Genomic DNA, 13,397 nt, shown 5'->3' with positions numbered 1-13,397 from the left:
CTACAAATAGGTAGTTTTAGGCTTTTGTTAGGTGGTTGCTAGGTAGGATAATATCAGACGTGATAAGAACCTTCAGTCGCCGACGCTGCTCACACGCAGTGGTAATCCCGTAAAGGCTCGATTTGAGTGCTTTTACTTCTAAAGCTTTACACAAATCCTGAGCAGTGTTGAATCGATTTTAGCGTATAATCTGGTTCTGATGGTTAACTTTAAGCACATTTTCATGAGAACATTAGCTTTTATACGTTTAGTTTTTCACAGTAGTCCTGTTTGGATATTTACTTAAGTAAAGGACATGAATAAGTTTTCCATTACTTCTACAGTAATACTACTGTAGATTCATTACTTGGCTGTTACTGGTCTTTGATGCTGCTCACAGTGTAGAGTCAAAGATGATCAGGCTCATCATTAATGCTTTCTTGTTTGTTTATTTGTTCTTTCTCTCAGGGAAGTGATGGACCTCAAGGACCAGGTGGTCCAAAAGGAATTAGAGTAAGTAATTCCCCCATTTTTCCTAAAGACTTCATAGGGATTTTGAGCCGTTGCCACACTGAGAAACATAAGACATGGCTCCATAATTTTATTGATTTTTTTTTTATTGAAGTTTATGGATGTTTATGCTTTTTTAAAAACACAGACACACACATAAAAGGTAGTTACATTTTTTTTAAGTAGGTAAATTTCACCTGTTTTTTTCTTCCCCGGTTAAATAAACAGGATGACTTTTTAGTGCTTTCTCAGCACTGAATAATTTGGGGTTGTAATGCTCTACTTTGGCCAGCAGGTGCCCCCATTTTACCTTATTGTACCTTAACAGTCAGCTAGGTCCTGAAAAAACTCAACACTGGATTCTTTTTTTTCACATTTCAACTTTTAAATGACACATTCTTTTTTCCCCCCTCTCTATCAGGGACCTCCAGGAACACCAGGATTTCCAGGAACACCCGGACTCCCAGTGAGATATTTAAAGAGCTAAGATAATTCTAGCTAACTTAAAATCATGCAGCATTTATGGTTAAACTTCCTGTTTTAATTCCTGTGTATCAGGGTCTACCTGGGCAGGATGGTCCTCCAGGTCCAAGAGGAGTGCCGGGTTGCAATGGGACAAAGGTATCTAATAAAGATGTCTATGATCAATAAAGCAAGTTGTAGAAGAGAAATTTCTTAAAGCCAAAAAAGAATGTTGACACTCAGCGTATCTGTCTTTCAATTTTTTTTTCCTTTTCCTTTTTTAGGGTGACAGGGGTTTCCCAGGAAGTCCAGGAATCCCTGGGCAGCCAGGACTTCAAGTGAGTCATTACAGGATGAAGCATCACAGTGATCTGTCTGGTTTTGCTTTGTTTATACAAACTTTTCTATTTTACTCATTTACAGGGTCCACCTGGTCTGCCAGGACAAAAGGTAAAAATCAGCACACACACATTTTGTAACTTTGTTACTAATGCTCTTAATGTTAAAAATTGATTAAAAAAATATAACTTAATTTTCAAGGTTTGAATTCAATTTTTTAAGTTATGTCCTCCACCAGCTAGAAACAAAAGAAGACCAGATTGTCACTTACTTTCCTATTGTCTCATATTTATAATATAATTTGTATGACAATCAATGAAAATAATTGTTGCATTTAGGTAAAATAATCATTTTAGATCTTAGATCCTTTTAAATCTACTTCTTTGTTATTCTTGTCATTCATTGTTCTGAATTAAAAACATGATATGTCAGCAATTTCTGCACTAATATACAGATTTCTATCTCACTGTAGGCTGATATATCCACAGCTTTACAAGCACCACACAACTCAGACTCTAATTTGAAATGTTGACTTGACTGTGCTTTGAACTTGTTATGGCTGGTAGACCTTAATTTAACTCTTACTTAATGGAGTAAATATAAATTCCCTTCACAACTGGGGAAATGTAGAAAAATACATGTGTGGATGTGTGGTTTTACAAACCACACATCCACGTCCAGGTTTAAAACCACGTCCAGGTTTAAAACCACGTCCAGGTTTAAAAGGCCAAAGACGGGGCTTCTAAGGAAAGGACCAGGAAGCCAATTACAAATAAATAAACATTACACATTTTTTTAAAAAGTTCTGTTTTGAAAATGAAACCATGGAAAATAATTTTTAAAAAATCACTATTTTTTATTTATTCATGTAAACAAAAAACACAACACAACAACAAACAAATAAGAGTTTCACTAATTTATTTGTCAGTGTTTGCTGTGAAACACACAGATGTGAAAGCTCTACTACTGCCTCTCCTTTAGGTTTCTATAAAAATCAATTTCTATCATTTTTCTTTTAACTTTTTTTTTTTTACTGATGTCAAGTTGAGTTTTTGCTGTATTTGTCCACTAGATGGTGCTCTTTGACATTGTTTGATATTCAGAAGCAACATTTCCTTCTTTCCCCTCAGGTTCTTTCCCTTTATGAAGACAAATGTATATCTGAGCATCTCTTTCTCTTTTCTTTGCAGGGAGACCCAGGTGATGTTATCTCCGCCAATCGTTTCGGAGAGAAAGGAGCAATGGGTTTACCCGGTTTGCCAGGAGGTCCTGTGAGTGAAATATTCTCCTTTTAGAAACACTGTGCTGCCAAAGCTAATTTACACATTTAATTAAATTCACGTGCAGATTCAAAACTTTTCAAATACGTAAGTCAGAATGATGTGTGTATAAAAAACAAAACAAAATGAATGAATGAACACAACTTGAGCTTTAGGTGTCAAACCGGTCTGTTTAATAATGCGACAAATGAAAATCTGTTTAATTTTGATCATTTATAAGCTGAAATATGACCAATACTGATATTATAAACATAAAGCCATCACATATCAAGGTGTCTGCTGTATTTATAATTATTGACATTATTTGTTGGTGCTTATGGAAGCATTTTTAGAGCTAGGACTGTAATTTCTCACACACTCACAGAAATGCTCACAGACTCAAACAGAAGCAAAAGGATGAAAATGTTTAGGTTTTTTAAACTGTATGTTTTACCAATTGTCTGTACATCTTTTTCCTTTTATGTCACAGGGCCGACCTGGACCTCCAGGTATACAAGGTCCGGTAGGTCCCCCAGGACCCAGAGGCCTTGAGGTAAAGAGAAGCTGCTACAGCGTAAACCTTTTTTCATCAAAGTTGCACAAATAGCATCAGATTGAAGGCCAACTGTTTCTCGGTTTGTTTTTCAGGGTCGTCCAGGTGCTCCTGGTCCACCCGGGCCTAAGGTGAGATCAGACACTTTGTAACTGATCTTTAGTAAATAAAGACAAAATGATAATACATTTTGAACTATTCTTGGTCATGAAATATACTCCACTGAGCCTGAAGTGACAGCCTCCCTCTGTTTTTTCTCAACAGGGGAATATGGGTTTGAATTTCCAAGGACCCAAAGGAGAAAAGGTACCATAACCGTCACTTTTTTACTAGAGTTATGTTCAGTCTCTGCCTCAAGCTTGTCTTCTCAGAGCTTTTACTGAATTACTAAACCTGCCACTCTTTCCCTGCCGTGACCATAGGGTGCACCAGGTTTGCAAGGACCTCCTGGTCCTCCAGGACAGGTTGGGGAGCAGACAAAGCCGGCTGAGACTGAAATTCAGAGAGGAGACAAGGTATAACTATTTTAAAGGCATGGAAGTGGTGAAGTATTCCATTCGCCACAGAAATGAGGACTGACGAGACTAAAATTAGATTTTAAATAGAGAGATTTTACAACGTAGGCTGTTTAAACCAAGTTTAAAACTCAGTATCTCTTGCTGACAGGTGGCAGTCACTCGCTTTATTAACAGATTTTCCATATATATGAAAAAGGTCATTCATATTTTCCATAATGCATGTATTTTACATTGTATCAAAATGCCTCATCTTGGCAGTACCTAATCATTGCTCATAAAAATGTATTAAATGTGTGTGAATATATATATAAAAACCAGTTTACGCCAGAGTAATAAATCACAGCCACATGATGGCAGCAGAGAGTATCTATGCCTGCCAATCATATTTAGTCATCTCATTCAGTAAAGAAATAAAAAACACCAGGCGGGCATTGTGTAAAATGTAAATAAATTGCGTAAACAACGTACCAGATGTTTAAACTGAGACATTATTATGACACAAATTATTAGTTCATTTTGAATTTGATGGCAGCAACACATTGCAAAAACTATGGGAAGGGGAAACAAAAGGTTGGAAAAGTAAGTGGCATTAAAAAGCAACAGCTGGAGTAACATTTTGCAACTAATTGGACTCACTGATTGACAAGAGGTCAGTAAAATGATGTGGTATAAAAAGAGCCTCTTAGACAGACAGATGGGCGGGTTTATATGCAAAAAAATACATCTGAAACTACATCTGGTGGGCTTATTTCAGAATAAAGCTTTGAATATCTCATTATCTACCGTACATAATATTAAAAGGATTCAGAGAATCTGGAGAAATCTCTGTGTGCAAAAGTCAAGGCTGAAAAACACAGAAACACTTGCAGAAATCACTATCTGTGAACACATTTCAATTTGCCAGCTGCAAATGCAGGTTGAAGCTCTACTGTGTAAAAAAGAAAAAGAAGCAACCATATTTAACACTATCCACAAACACTGACATCTTCTTTAAGTCAAAGCTCATTTAAATTGGACTGAAGCACAGCCTCCAGACTAAAGAGGAGAGGGACTAAGGCTACGTTCACACAGCAGGCGAAAGCGCATCAAATCCGACTTTTTTGACCCTATGCGACACATATCATGGTATGACAGTGTGAACGGCACAAATCCGATATTTTCAAATCCGATCTGGGTCACATTCGTATGTGGTACTGAATCCGATACATATCCGATGTTTTAGAAAGCGACTGCTGTTTGAACGGTCATGTCGCATTAAATCCGTCTTTTACGTCACTGACACAAGACAGACGGCAATTATCAGCTCTGGAGAAGACATCGTGAACACTTCCTGGCCATCCAGTGTAGATGTTAGTGAAACTGTTGGGAAGACAATGTTGGAGAAACGTGAACATTTTATTTGTACTGTATAATCTGCAGATTCTGACAGAAATCTGCAACTATCCTTTGAAGCACCGCTCCTCTAAAACAGCAATAAGGATCATTATTAGGCCAAATATAAATAACAAAATAACTTAAAGCAAAATTGGGAAACGTAAAGTCTGAAACAAGTATTTATATTAAGGGCCATCAGTCAAACAGTACTGTTTGGTCTGGGTCTAAAAAGAGCGTGTTGTGTGTGACGTCTGCTTTTGCGCATGCGGGTCACTTTGAGTGTTCACACAGGAGCACGTTTGCTGTCACATTTTAGTTGAAGTGTGAACAAGCAGACAAAAAAATCGGATTTGATCAAAAAATCTGAATTGAGCATTAAGACCTGCAGTGTGAACGTAGACTAATTGACTTGCCAAATAGATTTGGTTCAAACTCTAAACTCGTTCTGCACTGATTCTGATTTTTTCTCTTTATTCTGCAGGGCGACCAAGGACCTCCTGGCCCTAAAGGTGATCCGGGTTTAGCGGGACCTCCTGTAAGTATCTCTGGTCCCCTGAACCAAATTTACCTCCACACATTAAAAGTCCCTCCAGAAAACAGACAAAACATTTAAGTTGCAAGTTGGAAGAAGTGGAGTATCTAGTGCTCTTGATGGTGACTGTGGTGTTTATATGTCTCTTTATCTCACTGTAGGGTCCCTATGGTGGGCAGAAAGGAGAAAAGGGAGAACCAGGAGAGCTGGGAAAACGAGTAAGTACAGCTCTGGAATTTCAAGCAAATCCTTTCACTAAACTTACGTAATCGCCCCTATGCTGCTAAAATATGTCTGTTGCTCAAAGGTAAACTCAATTCTAAAGCCCTCAACATGTGTACAAGTGCAAGAGTGTCTGGAACCTCATCTCTGACATTTGGTTTAGGCAAAGAGGAAAGGTGTTGCCCAACTTTCTCAAACAATCTGACTATTTTACAGGGTTTCTCTCAGCTTTTTTGTGTGAAACTTTCTGCAAAGAGGGAACTCTCAAACATATTTGCCATTATTTCAGTTTGTACATGTCATTCCTTCAAGACTGCTAAGACACAGCAGAGCTTGAATTCCTGGGTTGAAGCAGTAAGAAGAGACCAAAGGGGATCTATGACGCAGGGTTCATTTGACTGTTACCAGATTGTATGTTCAGTATGTATTCGTAGAACATGTTCTCCAAGCCTTTTAAAGACATACTGAAACCTTATCAATAAGCCCAAAACTCCGGGTAAACCTTCAAACAGCTCTTCATAGATGTGAATACGCATACACATTATTCTACTGTGCACACAGTCATGAAGTCCGGTGTAACGTTTTAAAATGATGAACAAGACCTTGCAGACACCTATTGACTCCAGTTGCATGTGTTGGGATGTCAACCTGACCACAGGCCTAACTCAAGTGAATGAGTTAAATATTTATACTTAACAGAGGTATGAATGTAATTTTTATTATTGTAAAACTGGACATTTTAAGAAGGGAGCCAATCTTAGGATTTTTGACTCCCTTTGGGAGTCAGCCCCTAGTGGCCACTGGAGGATGTGCAGTTTTTGCCAATTTTGTAATGCTTCAGTATTCAACTCTGGAGATGTCCCCATTGGTGCAAAGCCTGATCACCATGTTTTTTACCCCCTTTTGCAGGGAAAACCAGGCAAAGATGGTGATCCTGGTTCTCCAGGATACCCAGTGAGTTCTGCCAACAAACTGCACAATTTATAATCCTTTTCTAAAATGTCTTATAACCTTTTCCTAACATTCTTGTATTGCTTTTTGTCACATTCAGGGGCCCCCTGGAGAGACAGGCCAGCCTGGTCTTCCAGGGAGGGATGGTGAGACAGTAAGTTTCTTCTGAGTATTTTGAATTCTACGAGTCAAACAGTAATGCCATGAACTGTGTAAATATCACTCTTTCTCATTTCAGGGACAAAAAGGTGATCGTGGATTCCCGGGTCCACCAGGGCAGGTGAATGAGAATTTATATTTCATTATTTGTGGAATATTTGTCTTACACTTGAACTCTTAGCACCATTTCATTGTCTACTTATAAATACAATGCTGTGCAAATATCCCAAGCCATCCTTCATTTCTTTGTAGTTTGCTTCAAAAATATAAAGAAATTAACCATTTTTCCTTGGACATTTGAGGCTTATTCACTTATTTGTAGTTGATTTTGAAAAGTGCCACCAGACTTTGATCCACTGATTCATTGTTAGTGAGCCCAAGCACACTGTCAGTGCAGTAAAAGCATAGCTGTCAGAGTCGGCTGCGTGGCAGGCAAGATAAGGACCCAAACGCATGATCACAGGACACAGGAGTGGAATGGAAAATAGGATGGACGATATGAGGAAAAATCTAATATCACAATATTTTTTGGCTGTATCACTATACATGATATGTCTTGAGCCCCAACGCTCCCAGTATTGGGGGCAAAAGGGATGAGACCTCTGAATTTCACCTGAAGTTCATATAAACCATCTCTACAACCACTAAACACAATGAAAACGACAAAACAATTAAAAGAACAGTTATATAATTTCACAAAATGTGCCTAAACACAAACAAGAATCCATGAGGTCACTCAGCTTGATGTAACCAAACCACGACCAAAATTCAAAAGAGGACCGAAACAGTTGTTTCATGTTCGATAAACAATAACATGGAATCGTGCCGTTTTTCTCTGTTCGTCTTGCTGATAGCTGGTAGCTCGTATCACAGCTGGTTTATTTGAAGTTTTCTTTGGTGTGTTAGGAGACATTTGCATGTGGAGTTTAAGATGGTCTTAATTTTGCAGTGATGACTTTTCAGCTGGTGGAATAAATTCGTAGCACTGCCACCTTTTGGGCAATGGTCTGACGAGTCTGAATCTCCGGGGTTAGTGATGCATTCGCAGCGTGTGGCAGAAAAAAAACTCACAGTGAATTACATGCAGACAGCTTAATATTTCCATGGCAACCTATACTTGATGGTCACTATACAGTAAGGCTGGGTTTTAATTATTGATTTTCCAATTAAAATCGATTTTAGGTTGATCCTGAATTGATTTTTAAATATAAATGTATTTTGCCAGAAACTTAAGAATCTCAGGTTAAAGCTTTCATTTCAACAACCACCAAACAGCTAAAACAGTAAATGAGAGCAGGTAAACGGATTCCACAAAGACGTAAACACAAAGCGCGGACCCGACGCATCAGAATCAGTGAGATGTCGGCTTTCTCACCCAATGACACGCCGTCGGAGCTGAAAGCCGACATCTCACAGATTCTGATGCTGCAGGTTTTGTCACTCTCTAAATTAACTGAGCCAGCAGCAAAGAAGATCAAAAATAAGCTTCACATTTGATAAACATCGTCATGAATTCCCTCTTATGCCGCGCTCACACTGTGCGATTTTGTCAGTCGCGCGATTCAGCTCCTGCTCAAACTGCACGATTGACTCGCAGGGGTTAGAAGTTCATAGGTCACGATGCAGGGTCTCACACTATACGGCCCGATGCTCTGATGCGACCTGAGTGCTCACACTGTGTGTCCATAAAATGAAGGTTATAACAGAAAATCTGTCGCTCGCTCTCTCTGTCTTTCACTCACACACACACACCACCACCATCAACTTTGCTAAACTGCTAATGAAAAACATGATCAGGCAGCTGTGATTGAGCAGCAGTGTAGATCCAACTATTTTCACGGTTGTTGTGTTCGTGATAATTTTGTGAGGCCACATCGAAAAGGCTCGGATGAGCTTTCCAAAGTTCTACAAGTTGTGCCTCCATCGCTTGTGTCCAGATCACACGCTGCACAGCCGTGCTGCGCCGTCTTTTTCGCTGACATTTGTGTTTGCGCGTGCGCAGTGTGAGAAACTGCGGTGACACCCTCACGACGGTCGCTGTTTGAAATCCTCACGACCAAGCGATTGATGATCGGGAGCTCGTCGTGAGGTGTTAATCGCTTCTCGTTACCCCACGTATACTACACGATGCACGACGCACGATGAAGGCCAAAATCGGGCCGATCGGTCAAAACGGTCTCAAATCTCTATTTTCTGCATTATTTGCTTGCTTGTTATGCACCAGTCTACTGTTGTTTACAGTGCTTTCAGCCACTGTTTTTTTTTAATTACCGGCAAAAAGAAACTCTATTTTCAACTGTGCAATACGGAAAACATTTAAACTGTGTGTGTGTGATACGAATTACCCACTCCCAATGGAAAATGAACCATTAAGGATGACTATTCAGTGTACAAAGTCCACTAGTCCTGCTAACCGTGAGAAAACTGTAATTATGAGACTTTTTTTTACATTTTTAAAAACACAGCTTAAAATAAGGAAGTGTTTTAAAAAGAGGAAAGTTTCCATAAGGAGGTGATATTTATCATAGTCTTTGATTTAGGTCCAATAGTCTGTTGTCGTATTTTATATTTATTCTCTTGTAGTTTTTAAAATATTTTTATTTTAAAAATTATATTACAAAAAAAGATTTAAGGATATTTGCAAAGTTTTGTATAGTTTAGTCCATGTGAGTCTTGTGAATTTACTTAATTCTTTTTAACATCCCATCAGGTGATTGGCGGGCCAATAGGGAATCAGGTGGGGCCTAAAGGTGAACCTGGCTTACCTGGAACACCTGGACTCAAAGGAGACAGAGGAGTACAAGGTGAGCTGAAAACACACAGGCACATAACAAGCATACTTATTGTTTGCATTACTTTTAAAGCTAGTTTATACCGGGTACCAAATTTAAGTTCCAAAACAGACATGATAGATGAGATGGTGCAACCTAAATGCACTGGTGTAGGTCTAGAATAACAGATTAAAAATACATTAATACATTTAGGGGAAAGGTTGGGATAAATTGAATAATTTATGGTTACTGAAAAGGAAATAAAGGGATACAATTATTAATTATGTAAATTAGTTAATGGCCCTTCTTTGCTTTTGGCTGAATAAGACCATTTTTTGAGATTTACTTTTTGATTATCTTTCGCAAAAAAACAAACCAAATAACACTGAAACGTCAACCTCCTTTCTCCAGGTTTGACAGGCCCTCCAGGAGAACCGGGATTCACAGGAACCGGTAGTGGGGGTTTTCCTGGACCTCAAGGTTTCCCAGGAGAGCAAGGTCAGAAGGGAGAGATTGGCCCTCCAGGAAACTTTCTGCCAGGCCCCCCAGGTCGTGCAGGGTCTCCTGGATCCCCTGGTCCGCCAGGGCCCCGTGGACTTCCAGGCATTTCCTCAGGTCAAGACTGCATACCAGGACTTCCTGGGGTTCCTGGTGCACAAGGAGGAAGAGGTTTCCCTGGAGAGATAGGACAGAAAGGTGGGGAAATGTCTAAGATAGAATCAAAATAAATAACTCCTGTCAGATTGCTGAAATATCACCCAATCTCCCAAAAAAGTGCATAAGACGGTCTCCCCCTGCAGCCTTTTGCAGAAAAAAGTGACATTAATGATCTGATCGTGTTTTTAGGTGAGAAAGGTGACACCTGTGTGAACTGCCTAGGAAGCGTCAATCCCATCCCTGGACCTCAAGGACCTCCAGGACCTCCTGGATTTCCTGGTAAGACCCCTCCCCCAAAGTTTTGTTTCCGTCAGGTGATATTAACAAACTTTCCTGAATCCACAGTAGCAGATTAAAATTGCTTGGTGATCCTTCAGTAATGACATTAAATGTGACAATAAAGACACTGAAGTTTAGTAGACCTCAGGACAGATGTTTTTATGGTCCCTCTTGTTTTCTTCATCAGGACCTCCTGGCACCCAAGGTTTCAAGGGAGACAGAGGTTTTCCAGGAACACCTGGCTCTGTCGGCCCCAGCGTGAGTATTCTTACTTTTCCTTTCCAAAAGTGGTGATTATCATTGTGGAACTGATATAATTAATGCGTTGCTCACGATTTTTTTTTCATCAGAAAAATAATAAACGCCATTATTTCTTTGGTATTCTTTGATTTAATTTCTCTGTTTGACTTCCCTGGCTCTTGCTTCTTTCCCAAAAAATTGATTCTGTTCACCTGGACGTAGAGTTTTACGTTTTTCCGACTGCAAAGGCTACGTCTGGGTAAACTGAATCAATTTTGGGGGATTTCCTTACCTGGATGATTGAGCATCAAGACATCTTGCTTGTTTCCTTTCCAGGGTCCTCCTGGTGCTCAAGGTCCTCCCGGCCTAAATGGAGAGAAGGGAGATCCAGGTGATCCCATCAGAGTTAATGGTTTGAGTGGAGAGAAGGGTGACACTGGTTTCCCTGGACCACCTGGTCTGCCAGGTCTGGACGGGGCACCTGGTCGTGACGGAGCCCCTGGGCCTCCAGGGCCTAAAGGAGCTCCTGTGAGTGACTTCCACTCAGTCTGTTCATTATTTATCTGAATTAACCCAAACCCCTCTAACCCCAACTAATGTATTTGCAACTGTGACAGGGCTCATTGTTGGTGAAAGGAGAACGAGGCCTCCCCGGTGAGCCAGGTTTCCCTGGTAATCCAGGAGACAGGGGTCCCCCAGGTCTTCCTGGCTTTGGAAATCCAGGACCTCGTGGAGAGAGAGGTATCCAGGGTGTCTCAGGAAGACCGGGACCTGTTGGTGCACCAGGTAAAAAAATCATTTTACGTTTATCCTTATATATATAGATAGATATTCAATGAGAGCTATTGTGATGAAATACAAGTTAGTCATACATAATAAAATAAACAAAATTACCTGATGTGTTGTGCTGTAGCATATCCGGGGAGCGATTATTATAGGCCCCTGTGGGTCTCCCTGCTCAAGAATTTCAACCCATTACAGCACAGTGTGTTACAGGCAGTGATGGGAATAACGGTGTTACAAGTAACGGCGTTACTAACAGCGCTACTTTTTTCAGCAACGAGTAATCTAACTAATTACTATTCGTATCGTTACAACGCCGTTACGGTTACTAACAAGAAAATGCGGTCCGTTACTATGTTTCAACAAACAAACGGTTGAAACTGTGTTCAGCTTACCGCATCTTATATCAGTTGCATGGAAGTAGCTGTAAGAAATCTGGACGCTACAGCTTTAAGCAGCTGCGCAATGAGGCGGCTGCTGTCTCCAGGTAGAAACAGGAGTGATACACCTGCTGCTGTCAGACCTGCAGGTATCAGGCTGTGATGTTCTCCTTTATAGTGGACAGAAATTATTTTTTTGGAGTGGCACAAATAATTTGTGTGGCATCTTATTGAATGCAGAACAGCTGATTGTTCTGTAAATAGTTTGAAATGGTTTTTTTAAATCAAGGTAAAAGGTAAATGGATGCAAATAACTTTGTTGTTTGCAAAACTTGTGCATAGGATTTTAAAACTGACAATTTATATTTGCATTTAAAAGTTATTAAATATGATTCATTAAACATGTTTGTGGTTGTTACAGTAAAAAATAACTTTTTCTACACTGATTTTATGTTTTTTGTCTGATTTTAGATCAATTGTATTAATACAGTATGTCAAAATGAAAACATAACTGTAAATTCAGACACGTGAGGTTGTGCTGAAAAGGATGATACCAAACAAGGCAAAGTAAATTGATTGATTGTTAATTCATTTCAACCATGTAAACAATATACAGGTACATTTAGAAAAGAAAATAAGAGAGAAAAAATACTATACAAAAGTCAGTACATTTCAATATTTCTACCATTCTGATTCATTTACACGTTGAAAGGGAGTGGGAAGAAGTAAACACTTATTTAATCCCACCCCTTTGCCATAAGTTATCATATAGTAGTTTTTACCTTTAAAATAGTTTTTAAAGGTAAAATGTGGGGAAAATCAAAAGTAGTTAAAATGGCCAGTTATACCCTGGACCCCAGAGGGTTAAACGTAACGCAATAGTTACTTTTCAAGTAATTAATTACTTTTAGAATATTGTAACTCAGTTACTAACTCAGTTACTTTTTTTGAAGAAGTAACTAGTAACTATAATTAATTACTTTTTCAAAGTAACTTGCCCAACACTGGTTACCAGTGGTGTTTGGTGACTGTGGCCCCAACTGCCTTCAGATCATTAACAAGCTCCTCCTGTCCTGTAATCAATCACCGTTCTTATAATCATCCTTACCCCTTGTATTGAGCTCCAGGCTGAGGTTGATTTCCTCCATTTCCTAATAATCACCAACAATTAATATAACACTTTAGCCCATTCGTCCTTTAATGGTCGTTTCGTTTTGCTCATGGTGATGGAAAGGTCAGAATGGAAAATTTAGATTCTGTGGACAGGTGTGCTTTATACACAAAACTCAGATCAGCTGTATCTTATTTATTGACTGTAATCCGTGTGCACATGGGCACACACCCAACCATAGGAGCCAGAATTCTGTTTGACTTCTAGGAGGATCAAATACTTATCTCCCCCACTGTACCTTACCAAATTAGACCAGTG

The 13,397-nt window shown here is 39.4% G+C and overlaps 1 protein-coding gene across 1 annotated transcript in view; it reads left to right on the top strand.

Moving 5' to 3' along the window:
* Positions 1–13,397, top strand: part of col4a5 (collagen, type IV, alpha 5 (Alport syndrome)) — a 66,668-nt gene that overhangs the window by 35,248 nt on the left and 18,023 nt on the right. The window contains exons 4-24 of the mRNA XM_082528139.1: positions 448–492; positions 911–955; positions 1,048–1,110; positions 1,236–1,289; positions 1,375–1,401; positions 2,481–2,561; positions 3,040–3,102; positions 3,198–3,233; positions 3,367–3,408; positions 3,525–3,617; positions 5,476–5,529; positions 5,688–5,744; positions 6,658–6,702; positions 6,800–6,853; positions 6,938–6,979; positions 9,569–9,662; positions 10,041–10,325; positions 10,476–10,565; positions 10,753–10,823; positions 11,142–11,333; positions 11,423–11,591. Coding sequence (XP_082384265.1) covers positions 448–492; positions 911–955; positions 1,048–1,110; positions 1,236–1,289; positions 1,375–1,401; positions 2,481–2,561; positions 3,040–3,102; positions 3,198–3,233; positions 3,367–3,408; positions 3,525–3,617; positions 5,476–5,529; positions 5,688–5,744; positions 6,658–6,702; positions 6,800–6,853; positions 6,938–6,979; positions 9,569–9,662; positions 10,041–10,325; positions 10,476–10,565; positions 10,753–10,823; positions 11,142–11,333; positions 11,423–11,591 — 1,702 coding nt within the window. The remainder of the gene's footprint in view (positions 1–447; positions 493–910; positions 956–1,047; positions 1,111–1,235; positions 1,290–1,374; positions 1,402–2,480; positions 2,562–3,039; positions 3,103–3,197; positions 3,234–3,366; positions 3,409–3,524; positions 3,618–5,475; positions 5,530–5,687; positions 5,745–6,657; positions 6,703–6,799; positions 6,854–6,937; positions 6,980–9,568; positions 9,663–10,040; positions 10,326–10,475; positions 10,566–10,752; positions 10,824–11,141; positions 11,334–11,422; positions 11,592–13,397) is intronic.

This window comes from Aulonocara stuartgranti, assembly GCF_965226115.1.
Source record: "Aulonocara stuartgranti genome assembly, chromosome: 3".
Classification (NCBI taxonomy): domain Eukaryota; kingdom Metazoa; phylum Chordata; class Actinopteri; order Cichliformes; family Cichlidae; genus Aulonocara; species Aulonocara stuartgranti.
The sequence above is the reverse complement of the archived record's forward strand: the minus strand, read 5'-3'. Positions and strand labels throughout refer to the sequence as shown.